This window comes from Bos javanicus, chromosome 12, assembly GCF_032452875.1.
Source record: "Bos javanicus breed banteng chromosome 12, ARS-OSU_banteng_1.0, whole genome shotgun sequence".
Taxonomy (NCBI): domain Eukaryota; kingdom Metazoa; phylum Chordata; class Mammalia; order Artiodactyla; family Bovidae; genus Bos; species Bos javanicus.
Genome location: NC_083879.1, coordinates 50872240 through 50888852, shown reverse-complemented (window position 1 = coordinate 50888852; position 16613 = coordinate 50872240). Strand labels below are relative to the sequence as shown.

Here is a 16613-nt window from a genome sequence, read left to right as displayed (position 1 = left end):
AACAGTCAAATGAGCCCTAGAAATCTAATACACAGTATTGTGACTATAAATAATATCTTATTATAATCAAACTTGCTAAGAGACTAGAGTTTCCAACCATAAAGAGAAAAGATAATTATGTAATGTGAGAGATGTTAATTATCACTACGATGGCAATCACATTACAATATATAAATGTATCAAATTAACATGCTGTTCTTTCAAAATTTACCCATTCTATCTCAAATATATGACAACAAAATGCCATTTTGAAAACTCAAAAAAGATTTAAATCACTTATTTTTAAAATTCCACCATACTTTAAAAAATACCTCCAGCATTTAACATATTTAGCTGAATAATTTTGAGGGGTTTGTAGACACAAATCCAGCGACCAGAATCACTTTTCTAGGAGTAGTACCATTCCCTAATAGCATCTCTAAGTCTGCCAAGACATTTTTGCTTCTCCTACTGCTTCATGAAGATGTAGTGGTAAAAGCCACTTATGCTGCAAAATGCAGAACTAGGTCAACCCTGAGGAACCACTAGGAAGATGCCAAGAGGGCCCCCTGAGACACCATGAGCTCCAGGCCACAACCTCCTTGAAGTAACAGCAGCTCACACTCACAAGAGCCTCTTGGACAGCTGGTAGACCTTTATTCTCATCTCCACTACAGTCCACAGCAACAAATTCTCAGTTTCACGGACTTTAAGCCATTTTCCAAAAGAAATGTTTTCAGTTTTACAGTATACTATGTATGTGAAAATTTTAATTAACTTCCATAATTTATATTTTTTGTTTGGGGTAAAGACCAGACATAAATTTGAGCGTTTGTTTCCCAGATTAGTGTTTCCAGTTCTTTGATTCACAATTATCAAGAACTTAGACTTAATTGTTTAAAAAGAAAAATTCCTCTTAAAATCGCTTTATTTTCCAGGAAAAACTTATAACTTCTCAATTTTAGTTTGGCAGTTAAACCCAGACCTAGGACATGTGGGCAATTCACAAATTTTTGTACCTTTAAAATAAGTTTAAAAGTCAAGTGACTATATTCTAAGAAAAACTGTGATATTACATATGAATTAGAAGGAAGACAAGAGAGGCACTGAATAAAGGCTCAAGAATTTACTGTATTATATGGATATGAGAAGTAAGTGCTATAACAATATACACTTACTCATTTGTTCAGCTATTATGCATCTATTCTGATTAAAACACTTAGGAAATAAAGATGAATTAGGCATAGTCCTACTGCTGCTGCTAAGTCACTTCAGTTGTGTCTGACCCTCAGCGACTCTGTGGACTGCAGCCTTCCAGGCTCCTCCGTCCATGGGATTTTCCAGGCAAAGATACTGGAGTGGGGTGCCATTGCCTTCTCCGAGGCATAGTCCTAGGTCTCAAGAAATAATTACTGACTCTTCAAGAGTGGGTACACAATTTTTAAGAAAAAAAAAAAAAACAGTATAGCTAATAATATAGAAACTTTTTTTTTTTTCATCAGACATCATATAAAGCAGTTGAAATATGGGAACGAAGATGTAGGTAGTGAGAATACTCATTAATGATCAGCCTGATGGATACCAGTCTCTGGAATATAATAAAACTCTGCTATGAATAGAAAAAATTACTGGTTAGTTCTACTCCTTAACCAAAACCACCACACACTTAAATTAGAGATGACTCAATGAAAATAAGTGGTCATCTTCACCACTCTTACCCCACTCCACTCCTCCATATTCTGAGCTAAAGCCAATTAGAGTGCAGAATCTATTGCTATATAAGGCCACAGAGACAAACCATGGATTAGAAACTCCAAGATACTAACTGAGGTTTTTTATATCTTGAAGAATATAGTTCCAAACTACAATAAAGAATATTTTGTGGGCAAGAATAAGTCAACAGTATCCTGTTTAGTGGAACAGGATAAAAGAGAATGAGCTTAAGCCATAGATGGAAGAGACTCACAATTGTATTAGACCATAAGAATTACCTTCTAAAGGATTGCTCTTACCCTGGAGCTAAATCTCTACTTGAACATAATAAAAGGGCAAATGACCACCTCTCTGAAACAGTTAACAGAGGAGGTCAGCCTCATTGTGGCCACAGTCTGGCAGCCCGTTATGTGGGTCCTGGGGATGCACACAGACAAAGGAGAGAGAACCAATTACAGGTCTATTTCTGTCAACAGCCAGGTAGCCTCAGGCATTTCACTGAGTCTGGCAGAGACTTTCTTTTCACAATGGCATTAATTTTTAAGCTTTCTGTTTCCAAAATCCTATTTTCCCATGCAGACCATCTTCCTCTCAAAACCTATACAGAAAGGATTAAAGTGGGTGGTTGCGGTTCCAGGAAAGAGCCCCAGAGTCCCCTCTTGCATGGCTTCCTCCTATGACAGTCACTGTGGCATGTCTGTGGAATCCTGAGTTCTTGAATTAGATTATCCTTGAGACTTTTTGTAGGTAAGGTGGCTTTCCCTGGTGGCTCAGATGGTAAATACACCTGCAATGTGGGAGACCCAGGTTTGATCCTTGGGTCAGGAAGATCCACTGGAGAAAGAAATGGCTACCCCCTCTATATTCTTGCTTGGAAAATCCCATGGACAGAGGGGCCTGGAGGGTTACAGACCATGGGGTTGCAAAAAGTCAGGCATGATTGAGCAACTAACATACCTCTATAATTACAGTCGAGCATAATCCATTCAACTCTGATTTCACTTAGGATTTGTACCTCCTGGTTTTTCTCATGAGAAATATGCCATGTAAGGATTCTACAAAGGGTCCAAGTTCTGGAAGATGATGTTGTGGGAATTTCCTTTCGAACTGGATGGAACCAGGAATATACATCATTGGGGGAAATCTAGAGTCTTGAGGACTGATAAAGAACTATGCCAAGTGGTGACAGTTGCCTATTCTGGTAAAGACAGAGTACAATTACCAACATATCAGCATCTAAAATAAAAATCACTTTCCTCAATTTAAAGAGAAATACACACGTTTTAATTTCTCCTCATTCTTCTCAACCTCTCAGTCATCTGACAGTCTCTAGAATGTTTTATTCATTATTTTTGCCTGTGCTGGGTCTTCATTGCTGCGTGGGCTTTTCTCTAGTTGCTGCAAGCAGGGGCTACTCTCCAGTTGTGATGCTTGAGCTTCTCTTATTGCGGAGCATGGGCTCTAGGGTTCCCGGGTTTCATTAGTTTTGTCACACGGGCTCAGCAGTTGCAGCTTGCAAGCTCTAGAGAACAGACTCAACAGTTGTGGTGCACGGGTTGCTCTGGGACATGTGGGATCTTCCTGGATCAGAGATCGAACCCATGTCTCCTGCACTGGCAGGAGCCACCAGCAAAGCCCAGAAACACAGACTTCCAGCTGAGATTTTTAAACAAAAATATGATTATCTGGCATAGCCATGAGAAGATTTTCATGAGATCTAATGAATTAACAGGGCTTTCCTGATAGCTCAGTTGGTAAAGAATCCGCCTGCAATGCAGGAGACTCTGGTTCGATTCCCGGGTTGGGAAGATCTGCTGAAGAAGGGATAGGCTACCTACTCCAACTATTCTTGGGCTTCCCTTGAGGCTCAGGTAGTACAGAACCCACCTGTGACACAGGAGACCTGGATTCGATCCCTGGATTGGATTCTAGTATCACCACAGATGGAAAGTAATGAACAGCAGGGTCAACCTTATATACTAACAAGTCAGATGGGCATTCTCAAATTTTTTTGATCAGATAAACATATTCACTTAAAGAGAGCCTACTTAAGTCGATAAAATAAAAATACACTAAAAGTAGATTTAGGCTGTAAAATCATAAATAACAAAGGAAATAGACAATCTTTGATGTTGGCTACATGGTTCTTTCGTGTCTTTTTTCAGGGTTTTAGTGGATGAGAACATAGTGGAAGTCGCTCAGTCGTGTCCGACTCTTTGCCACCCCGTGGACTATACAGTCCATGGAATTCTCCAGGCCAGAGTACTGGAGTGAGTAGCCTTTCCCTTCTCCAGGGAATCTTCCCAACCCAGGTCCCCCACATTGCAGGCAGATTCTTTACCAGCTGAGCCACAAGGGAAGCCATAGTGAGTAGCCCTCAAATCATGGCGCAGCTCATCCTTCACCGAAGATGAGTCATATCTACCTTCTCCCCTTCTCCATGATCCACTCCAAGGAAGCAGGTGCTCCTGCCAGCTCTACCACTTGACTCAACCCATCTCCAAGCTTATCTCTTAACCTACCAAATCCATTTTTGGCCCTCATCCCATCAGGCAATACCAACTCCTCTTGCTTTCAGGAAACAACCTTCCATGTCGCCCATTATTCTGCTTCCTCTTCCCTCCTCCATCCCTCTGGCCACCTCTTGGTTTCATTAGTATGTTCCTCTCTTTCTAGTTTCCTTTTGTTGCTGCTCCTCTTCCCTAGTCAGTCTCCCACTTTCTTGACCACATGTTTTCCTGAGTAAACCTCATGCGTTGTCATCAACTATTACCTAAGTCCAGCACATTCAAAATTATATTTATTCTCTTCCTCCCTAAACCTGCTCTTCTACCTCTTGTTTTTCACATATGGGTTAATTACATCACCATTCAACCAGATGCCCAAGTTAAAAACATCAGGTTCTTTCTGGGCCTCTTCCTCCTTCCTCCCCCTAACTGCTCCCCAGGCTACCTCTACACAATGGGCCCCCCACAATCCATCACACACATGCACTTAATAGAGTGTTAGCAAGTCCACAAGCCATAAATCTACCTTGAATATCCCATCCTTCCATTCTCCTTTAAGCTCACCTTAACTCAGGTCATAGTTTCCCTCTAAACTGCCGTGGGTAACCTTCTAATTGGCTCTCCTGCCTCCAGCCTTTCCTTCCTCCCATCTTCCCCACAGCTGCTTGAACTTTAGTTACAGAAAATGCCAATTATTATATCACACTCTATTAAAAATTTTCTGGTAGCTCCTTATAATCTACTGTGTAGATTTCAAAGTCTGCATCTCAGAATTATATTCAATTGGGCTAAGTTTTAATAAATATCTACCTTCTTTCAAAATAATTTTAAGAATGATTTTCTCTTTATGAACCAGAAGATATTTCAGTCCACACTGGCTCTAAATTCTAAACACATGGCGATGTTAAAATAAGTCAACATTTGGTGTTCTAACTAGAAACAAGGTTCTTTTCCAATTTAAGCATGTCACATTTCAAAAAAAATAAATTAGGGTCAGAGAAATTGCAATTGTGGCCTAAGAATCTAACCAGCCTGGGGCATGTTACATAACTTTCAAATCTCAAGTATTTCACTGGTAAAAGTAAGGATAATACCACATACTTTGCTAAATTATTGAGGGGGTTAAATTAAACATTTAAAAGGTGCCAAGGCACATAGGTGATGCCCATTAATTATCTTCTTTTTCCCATGGAAACAATGTTATACATGGTAATATATGCTGCTTAGGCAGTTTCCAGAACAACAAAAAAAATTCCTATTTAACTCTAGCACACACGGCTCTAAAGCTATTATAACGGAACTCGGTCAGCATTCAGCAAATACTTACAGGTACAGGCACCGCACTAACAGTGAGCAAAGTAGGCTTGCTTCCCACCCTTAGAGAGATTAGGGTCCAGTGAAGGTGACAAGCAGGTAAGATGAACAGGAGGAAGCTGTGAGAAGGTTCAAACCTGGGTACTCTTAAAAGAGGCACTATTGTAGACTTGGGCATCAAAAGGGTAAAAAGCTTCCTTCCCTCCACATGTATTTGTCATCCTGATTCTGGGTTCTGATTTAATAATCTGGAGCAAAGGTCCTGAAACAAGGATTTGGCTGAGATTTGAGAGCAGAGGGCTCAGACAAGACAGAAAACAAAACAAAAACCCAGGCAACACCCTTCTGTGGGGGAAAGGCACACATGCAAGGCAGTCGGAGCAGGCTGGAGGACTCTGGGAGCCACACTGCTTCCTCTTGCCCTGGCTTCCCCTGAGAATTGCCCTGGTAGCCTGGATTGGCAGGGGAGAAGGAAAAAGAAGCAATCCCATAAGAGAAGTAGAGGAGAAAGGGAAAGAGAGCGAAATAAAACTCCAGATCAGCAATGGAGATGAGAAAGTAAGTCCTGAGCAGATTTTAAACAAGGTCATTACGTTCTTCCTTCATTAAGTCTTTGCTCTTTATGCTATGAACTCCCTTCTTACCATAATTCTGTGACAGGCTACTAGCCCATTTCTGCCCTTAGATTTCACCTCCTCAAAATAATTCTCTAGAACATCACAGTGCTCACATTCCTGACCCACCCCTTAATCCTAAAATTCCCACATTAAAGAACCTATAAGGACCTAAATTACCTGCTGGATCAAATTCATACTTCAGTCTAGTCATCAAGGCCTTGAATGCAATTCAACTCAGTAAACACTTAAGTGAAAACTATGGGTAAAAGCCGAAAAGTGAAAAAAATGAAAGTGTTAGTCGCTTAGTCATGTCTGACTCTTTGCGACCCTATGGACTGTAGCCTGCCAGGCTCTTCTCTGTCCACAGAATTCTCCAGCCAAGAATACTGGAGTGGGTAACCATTCTTTTCTTCAAGGGATCTTCCCAACCCAGGGATCAAACCTGGGTCTCCTGTATTGCAGGCAGTCTGAGCCACTGGGGAAGAATACCAGTGAAGGAGAAACAAACATATGGATAAGAAAAAATTCAGTGAATGAAACTTTCAAGGGTGAAAAACTCAGTTCCAACAAGGGGGAGGAAACAGACATCTTGACCCACGAAGGAACCAACCCTCTGGGCTTTGAAGGAACAGGAGGACTTAAAAACACGGAGATGGTTGAAATGAACATTTTAAAATAGGGCAACAATAAGAACAAAAATATATGTGATGTGTTCATGAAAGTAAATGGTGTGTTTCAGAGAAGTCAAGCAGTCTCATGCGAAGAGCTTTCAGCTACTTCCCCTCTCTTTCTCACTACACAAGTGGTGTAGGCAACCTTGAGTCAAATGGCCTAAGTTCAAATCCTGACTCCATCACTCCGTACCCTGTGTGGACGTGGAGAAGTATCACGACCACTTCACACCTCAATTTCCACAGCGACAAAACAGCAGTAAGAGGTTCATTGTGAGGATTCAATAAATCACGCGCTGCCAAGCCTACTGACATGACGAGCGATCAGCAAACATGAGCTGTGCCAGCGCTACAAAGAGAATTTGGGGCCAGTTATGAGGGACCCCAGTGTTCCCGAGTGCTCTGAACTTCGCTGAAGGAACCACAGCATGCCCCTGGGGGCTTTGAAGCAGAGAAATTATCCAGTCCAGCCTGGCATCATGCAAATTAATCTGGGGCCAGCCTTATGTAGGATGCATAAAGATCTGTGACTATTTTACAAAGTGTTTGCATTAATGAGGGAAAGGGCCAGAACTAGGATAGTGGAAACAAGGATAGAAAAGGGTAACAACATCAAGAGAGATGCTGTAGAAAGACAGGAAAGGATACTGCCCGCACACGTGTAATAAAGGAAGAAGACCTGAAGAACACTCTTTTCACAAAGCTACCAAGTTATCTACCTGAAACCAATAGAATACTGCAAATCAATTACGCTTCAGTTAAAAGAGAAGGACATCTCAATGTTCAGCCAGACACTACTTTCTATTTTTCTCTACTCTGAACTCCTAGAATTGGATAATCTGCAGGCATGTTGCAAACACCCTTGCCATACTGGTCCTAGGCTGTTCTGTGCATTCCCCAACCTTTTCCCAGGTCAGCAAGTGCCCTCTGAGTGATAAGAGCAGGGCAATGCTACACAAGTCACTTTCCTCAGAGTGTGGAAGCATCTCCAGAACAGGCAAGTGATCATATAACATAGACGTTTGGTCAAGAATTCCAACTGCTCCACTTATTGGCTGGCTAAGTGGCTAAGTCGCTTCAATCGTGTCCGACTCTGTGTGACCCCATAGACGGCAGCCCACCAGGCTCCCCCATCCCTGGGATTCTCCAGGCAAGAACACTGGAGTGGGTTGCCATTTCCTTCTCCAATGCATGAAAGTGAAAAGTGAAAGGGAAGTCGCTCAGTCGTGTCCGACTCTCCACGACCCCATGGACTGCAGCCTACCAGGCTTCTCCGTCCATGGGATTTGCCAGGCAAGAGTACTGGAGTGGGGTGCCATCACCTTCTCCGGCTCCACTTATTAATTCAAGCCTAATTTTGCCTAGTAGCATTCCACTCCAAGTTGGGTGACTAAAAGGCATAAAGGCACTAATGATGAAACCTGAAACCACGCCACGGTAACTCAGGTTCCTCTGAACTGCTCTGACCTGGAACACACACCCACACTTAGGCTTTTTCTTAATCCATGGATGCAGCTAGTCACCTGTCACCCCGAGGGAGCTGCCATCACTAAGCACACAGGACAATAATCAGGCTGCTTCGTGGGATTTGCTCTTTGAAAAGAAGAAGGCAAACAAGCAAGTCCATAAAACAAAAGGCACCTTGCTCTCACTCTATTATTCATCCACTGGCACCTTATGATCCCCAAGTATAACAGAGGCTGCTATTCTTCTCATCCGTTGAGACTTATGATGCTAATTACATATTCCCAGTTCTTTAAAATGGAAGTTAAAACATAATTTACAACAGTGATTTTTTTAGCAACCTGAAGAAACTGCTTTAGATACATTTGTAAATATGGATAGAAAAACTGGAAGAGATATACCTAAGTGTCAAAGAACCTCTCTAAATGATGGGATTACCAAACCATTTTTATTGTGTATATTTTCCTACATTTCCAAATTTTCTCAAGCACAGAGTCTTTTATAATCATGAAGAGATAAAGCTTACTCTAAACTTGTAAAGCTTTGCTGTAGTGATAAAAACGAATGATACTAAAATACACTGTATCATATTTTACACAAAGGTATTTCATTAATATAACTTAGGCCAAGTTATATACTTGATGTTGTGCCTTGGAAAATATACACTCTATTAAGGTATCAGAAAAGGCTAGACTAAGTCACAGAGCCATAAAAGCACCTCCACACTAAAGGCTTCATACAACTATCAAATTGCTTACTGAAGGCTTTTTCCAAAAGAGAAAAGTTTCTTCCGGTTCTCTAGACAAGCAACAGGGCCTCACAGGTGGCGCTAGTGGTAAAGAGCCTGCCTGCCAATGCAGGAGGCCTAAGGGAACTGGGTTGGGTCCCTGGGTCAGGAAGATCCCCTGGAGGAGGCAATCCACTCCAGGATTCTTGCCTGGAGAATCCCATGGACAAAGGAGACTGGCAGGCTACATTCCACAGGATCTCACAGAGTTGGACACAACTGAAGCAACTTAGCATACACGCAGACAAGCAACAACTTTCCAGCCTATGTATAAAAACATAGTAAAAGAACATTTATTACCTAATAATTCTCTTAAAGCTATCTAATGAGATTTTAAGTAGGAAAAAACTACTAATGACCCCATTCTTCTTCTGATGATACATTTTATTTGGACTCCAAATGTTAAAGAATGCAATTTTCATACTGTAACTAAGGCTCAATATTACCCTTATAAGAAAAGGAGTGGTACAAAATAAATTAGTATTGCAAGTCACTACACTTTTCAGATGGTAAAGCGTCTGCCCACAATGAGGGAGACCCGGGTTCAATCCCTGGGTTGGGAAGATGCCCTGGAAAAGGAAATGGCAACCCATTCCAGTACTCTTGCCTAGAAAATTCCATGGATGGAGGAGCCTGGTGGGCTACAGTCCATGGGGTCACAAAGAGTCGGACACAACTGAGTGACTTCACGACGACACCTTTCATATGTTAGAAAAAGAGGTGCCATGTCCTCACAGGCCAGTCCCTCTCATGTATCAATTTCTCCTTGTGGTTAGGTTCCCTGGTAACTCAGCTGGTAAAGAATCTGCCTGCAGTGCAGGAGACTCGGGTTCAATCCCTGGGTTGGGAAGATCCCCCAGAGAAGGAAATGGCAGCCCACTCCAGTATTCTTGCCTGGAGAATCCCATGGATAGAGAAGCCTGGCAGGCCACAGTCCATGGGGTTACAAGAGTCAGACACAACTTAGCAACTAAACCACCACCACCACACTTTTCATATAGTACAAAAAGAAGTGCCATGTCCTTACAGGCCAGTCCCTCTCACACGTATCAATTTCTCCTTGTGGTTAAGTTCACTTTCCTGCGAAGCGTCTTTTATTACCCATTTAACTACCAGACCTGCATCTAAAACCCCCTGAGTAACGCTTGCACCTGAACCTGGACTGGTGAGCACCAGCAGTGCAAGTCAACAGCTGCTGAAATGGGGAGCAGGGAGCAAACCCAGCCCAACTAGAGGGAGATTGGTCCAAAAGTCTCCATACACCCGTATCATAAGGGTCATTGGGATCCATCAACAGAGTTGGAAGAGATCTACCTCCTCCAAGATCTGTTAAAAATAAAATGCAATATCAACTTCTACATTATCAGCCCAGACTGTCATGCCCAGAGGTGAGAAACACAGTTTTCTGATTTAAATCCTTAAGTTTTTGAGCAGCAGGTTATTAAAAAGCCTTTCCACACTCACCTGTGACCTGGGGACCTCTGCCTGTGGCGAGCTTCTCCCTTCTCCAAGCTCAGATGTTAAATCAGGGCTAGATATTGAAGACAATGTGTCTTTAGAAGTGGCAGCCTGATCCTGGGAAAGAGATGAGCAGGGGGATGTAGGAGAGGGCAACCGCATCACACTTTCTCTGGGTGCTTCGGCCTCTCTTTCGCTGGATGAGCCGGACGCAAGCTGGCGTGTGTCAGGTCTTTGCACAGAGATGCTGATCGAACTGCTCTGGGTTCTCTTCACGCCTTCTATGTCTCCATTATACTTCCAAGCATCATCCATCTAAATAAGAAAAATCACTGTAAACTTACTGTTCTGTTAGATTTCTATTTTAAAGTATATACATTAGATTAATATTTTAAAGTAACAAAAGTAACATATACCTCCCACAGCAAAGTAGCTATTACTAAAAGGCTGGAGCATGTTCTTTGACACTAACAGATATGCACATATGAAGTGGGAGGAACAGTTGATTTTATGGAAGTGTCTATATTATAAACAGACCTTTAAACTATGCTTTGCTCGTTTCCATTACTCCAGGTCAACAGACAGAAATCTAAACTAGTTCAGCTGAATATTCCACACTATGGATATCTATAATTTATTCATTTGATTATGCTTCAATGTCATTTAAAGTGTGCCCAAGATATTACACATACCAGTATGTTTATTTTTACAGCATAAATTCCCAAAAGTAAACTTAACCAAAGAATATTCATATGTGTAATATAAAATATAACTTTTGTATACACACACACACATATATATATATATCTTTTAAAACTGTAACAATGCACTCCCAAATTAACGTGTAAGAATGTCAGTGTCTCTGCATCCTTATCAACACCACACATTTTGAACGTTTTAAATCTTTGTCATCTCATGGGTAAAAAGCTGTACACTTCGTGTTTGCTCTAATAAGACCACACATGCTTCTATGTGCTTTATGTAACCAACCATTCAAAGTCCCTCTCCCTTGAACTGGCCATTCATTTATATATCCACTTTTCTACCATTTATCTTTTCCTTATCAATTTGTAGGAACATTTTAAATCTTAGGGATATTAAACTTATAGATAAAATACATTTTGCTAATATTTTTCTGAGCCTATATAAATGTAGTCTTTTGACTACATTAACGGTGTCTATCATATAAATTTAATTTTTATGTTGTCAAATATGTCTGTGTTTACTTAATATAATGGTCAGGGGTTTTTCTGGTTGGTTTAGGCAGGCTTTGCTCACTTTGAATTTTTTAACCAAATCTTTTCTCTTAGATGTTTAGGATTCTACATAGGCAGAGGTAAAAGGAATTTGAACACCAAAGTGCTCAAGATTGTCTTGCTTCCTTTTACATAATTCAAATTAATACAGTCACTTTCAGGTACATGGCACTGCTTCATTCGCAGAGCAAATGATTCTATATTCTTTAAAATCCCAACAAAATATGTATTTTTTTGAACCATGAGATACATTTTAATAACTACATTCAAGTGTATCAAGTTCTAATGAAGTGGGAAATGAGGATACATAGAAAATTTGGGCATAATCACCTGAAAATATTTAGGTTAAACCGCATGAAATTGCTGTTTTATAGGTCAAAAAGAACTACTGGCAACTTCATATAGTACAACCTAAGACTTCACAATGGGGCCCCCAGGCAGTGCAGTGGTAAAGAATCTGCCCACCGATGCACGGGGTACAAGAGACTCTGAGGTGGGAAGATCCCCTAGAGAAAGAAATGGCAACCCGCTCCAGTATTCTCGCCTAGAGAATTTCACGGACGGGCTACAGCCCATGGGATCACAAAGAACTGGAAGCAACTGAGCACACACAGAGTACTCAAAATAGATACATCTGAGAAAATATGACACTAAAAAGTAAACGCTCAAATGCATTCCTTTTTACAGCTGAGTAATATTCCATTGTGTGTATGTACCACAGGTGGATGAAACTGGAGCCTATTTACAGAATGAAGTAAGTCAGAGAGAGAAACACCAATACAGTATATTAATGCATATATATGGGATTTAGAAAGATGATAACAATGATTCTATATGCAAGGCAGCAAAAGAGACAGAGATGTAAAGAACCAGCTTTTGGATTCTGTGGAAGAAGGTGAGGGTGCGATGATTTGAGAAAATAGCATTGAAACACGTATATTACCATATGTAAAGCAGATGACCAGGGCAAGTTCAATGCATGAAGAAAGGCACTCAAAGTCGGTGCTCTGGGATAGGATGGGGAAGGAAGTGGGAGTGGAGTTCAGGATGGGGGGGACACATGTACACAGTGGCCAATTCATGTTGATGTATGGCAAAAACGATCACAATATTATAATTATCCTCCAATTAAAATAAATTCTAAAAACTAAAAAAAAAATTTTTTTTTAAAGTAAATGCTCTGCCTTAGGATGTAGTTTATTTTTAAAAATGTGTCAGCTCTACTTTCACTGAATTTGAAATTTAATCAGTTCTGCATTGTTGCTGTATTTTAAACATTAAATGTCCACTGAATCTAAAATACTTTACATATTATCTCTAACAGAAACTTCTGCACAAATTCACCAGTGTTTTGTGCTGGGGAACAGACCAAGGGAACGGGGAACACGTTTACCGTGTAGGATCTTGGGAGAGATGAGATTCCCCTTGACTGAGAGCCAAAGGGTCTCGGTGTGACCACAGAGGTTAACCTGGCCGCATCGGTCTTCTGGTAACTTCTGGGGAGAGTTGCTGAAACTCGAGTCGACTCCACTTGTGTATTCAGCGAATGCTGAGACGACAAGGAGGCTGGGCGCTGTTCTTCCACGGGGCTTCTAGAAGGAAACTGGACTTCAGCTGTGACAGTAGCCTCCCTTTTCGCAAAAGTTGTAGAATCCTGCTTAGGAATTTCTGTCGGATAAGTTGTTCCTTTCTCTTCTACTCTCTCACTCTGGGAATAGGTTTCTGGCATAGGCGGCACAGGGGGACGCTTTTCTTCATTCAATCCGTCATCAAAAGAATACAGCCTCCTCCTCGATGTAACTGTAGACATCTGATTTTGGGATTCCCTTAGCAGAAAGAAACACCACAACCACAAAATTATGCATTTGACACTCAGAGGTGGAGAGACATGTTATTTTGGTCATGAATATAAAAAAGGATGGGAATAAAAAGATGGCTGACTTAATATAATAATGTAATAAACAGAATGTGAGAATAAATACATGTGAATTTTTCAACATCACACAAAGGATTAAGAGCTTGACTTTTTTTTTTCCCCTTAAAGAGGCTAAGAAAAATCTCTGAAGTATTTGCGATTGTAAAAGGATTTTCACAGGAAAATAAGAAAATTTTAAATAAGAGATTATTCAAAGTTCCATAACATACTTTAAAGATAACTGACAACCAATTTGAACCCTCCAAAGATGCAGATTTCTTAACAGGGTTGAGAGTGTTCCTGTATACAATTTACAATCATTTTGTAAAAATAGAAGGCCACAAAAGATTCAGACTTTCAATAAGATCAAGTTAGAAATCAAGCTGATTTCAAACAGCTTGGTAGAATTTGCATGGACAGTTATGGCAGATTAAGAGTCACCATTCCTATTTTCAGAGAGATTGATGAAACGGTCTCTTGGCTACCATTCAGTAAGGAGTACATCTCAAGCCAACTGCATTGCATTCAAGTGAATGAAAGTGTTTACCATTGTCTTCTAGGGACAAAGGAGCTTTGTTTAATTTCACCTGACAGCATATTTCCTTTCTGACATTCTCCTTAAAGCATATTTGCCTTCTCCCTGACCTGTAAATATCTCAAGGCTTCATGGAGCAACTGCTCCACAGGCAAGTTTAACTGGACCTTTATCCTGTTATGTTGCAAAGCAAAAGATAAACCCCCACAGTGATGTTTATATAGTCTTCCTTTAAAAATACAATTTTAATTGCACCATGCCAACGTGAAAAAGAACTTTGTTACATTTTACACAATTTAGTTAAGAATGAGAACCATTTTTTAACCATTCCATTCTTAAATTTACTTTAAAAGGAGGAAAAAGTTGTTTATTTTTGCAAAGATAGCCAACACTAGCCAATTCTGCATGTAAACATACAGTGTGTAAGGAAGGAACAAGGAATACCACTTTTAAGTACGCCTTTCATTAATTCAAATCACTACTTATTACAGCAGTACTTTGCTTTTTCACTGCAGAGCAAAACGCTCAAAGGCTTATGCATATTTGATGACAATCTAATATTGGTGCACAAGTACAGCTCACAACCCTTACACAAAATATCTAACACTGGTTTCCCCAACCCTGAGATGCATTCGGTCTCATTACCTGTCCTGCAGCATTTCGTTAAACGTCTTAGATCTTCTCTCCGACTTCTCAAGAGCCTGCTTCTCAATCTCCTCCCTCTCCTCCTTTTTCTTCTGCAGATCCGAAGTGTAGCTTTTCCGACGATCTTTCCATTTTGCAAGGTCCTGACAGAGGAAAATCACGTTAGCCCAGGCACACCTGAATTTCTACACACCCTCTCCAGCAGTGAGTGCACGCCAGAGGATCCCATTACGTCGCTAAAACTATTCACTCCAACTCGATGCCAAGGTGCCCTAATTTTGCTTTTTATAGCCAGCGTTTCTGTACCGAGGCTTTAGCTCCTGCGTCTGTCTAAAAGCCCTGACCTAATAAGACAGAGCCCATTTTTGTTTTCCCAGATAGTGCCTGCCTTGCTGCCCGTTTCACAAAGAATGCTAAACGCTTGTAATTAGATGCCAGGTCAGAAAGGTCGGGAACTGTTTCAAATTTATTTTCATCTCACTCCAATCATCTGGTTCTTACGTGAAATGACATGTTTCATTAGTCAACCTAGAACAGAAACATGACTGTAACATGGCTAAGTATACAGATACACGTGGAACAAATACAGAGGTCGGTCCCTACGTGGAGGCAACGGGGCCACAAACACACAGACGAATGAAGTGTGCTTCCTCTAGAGGAACTCTCAGTCTAGAGGGGAAAGACAGACAGGTAAATAAAGTTCCACAACGAACGTGAAGGGATTGCACGAGAGAGTCAGGGGTGTATAGGGAGAGTGGTCAATTCTACCCTGGGAGGGGAGGGCCAGGTGTGGAAAGGCTTTAACCGGGAAGCCAAACAGAGGATGAGATGGCTGGATGGCATCACGGACTCAACGGACATGAGTTTGAGCAAACTCTAGGAGATACTGAAGAACAGGGAAGCCTGGCTTGCTGCAGTCCATGGGGTCACAAAGAGTCGGACATGACTGAGCTGTTGAACAATAAAGACTCAAGAATACGATTTCGAAGCAGTTCAACTCCCCGTAAGAACAGAGCGATAAGGAAGATCACACAGGAAGCAGTGGCTATCTTTTCCCATACATCCATCCAGGACACATCCTGGGAGTGACCCCTGGGACACTCAACCTGATTCATCTTTAAAATTAGTCCTGGAGGCCTAAGCTGGTTCTGACATTCAGGGGGTTAGGCCAGTTTGGATGGTACCAACTTCACTGTGCCACCCAGAGAAGTCCCACGCTGAGAACTCTAGTGGTACTGCAGCCTTATGCAAAGTTCCAGACTGAAGGAAAAAAAAAAAAAATCCTCACCCCCTCAGGCACATAAAATAGGTTTGGTTTACACCCTTTGGGAGCAGGCAGGGCCATTCCTGCTTTAAAAAAAAAAAAAAAAGAGCCTGAAATCAATATGAACTATTTCCAGAAAGAACAAAAGCAGTGCACATCGGTCCTGAAGGACTGAAGGAGAACTAGCATGAATTTTCATCTGACTTAACCGAAGGGATAACCCCTCCATATCTCTCACTTTCATCTCCAGTCAACATGTATTTTGGCAAACTGCCACTGAATTTCTGTTTCTTGACAATGACATTGAGATCCCAAACAAAAGAAGCGGAGTTTAGAAACACAGCCAAGGCAGGGGTTTCATCTTTGTTACTTAATATTTCATTCCTTTGAAAATTAAGATTTACTATCTCTGACCCTTCTGTTCATGCTACCACTCAGCCCTCTTACCATAAAGTTGTCCTCAGATTTCTTTGGATCTGCTATGTATC

The 16613-nt window shown here is 41.1% G+C and overlaps 1 protein-coding gene across 18 annotated transcripts in view; it reads right to left on the bottom strand.

Annotated features, from left to right (window-relative positions):
- LMO7 (LIM domain 7) overlaps positions 1–16613 on the bottom strand; it is a 218547-nt gene that overhangs the window by 26009 nt on the left and 175925 nt on the right. For all 18 annotated transcript variants that reach the window (XM_061435119.1, XM_061435103.1, XM_061435117.1 and 15 more), the window contains 3 exons: positions 14862–15004; positions 13160–13592; positions 10517–10825 (listed from right to left, as the gene is read on the bottom strand). In XM_061435119.1, coding sequence (XP_061291103.1) covers positions 10517–10825; positions 13160–13592; positions 14862–15004 — 885 coding nt within the window. The remainder of the gene's footprint in view (positions 1–10516; positions 10826–13159; positions 13593–14861; positions 15005–16613) is intronic.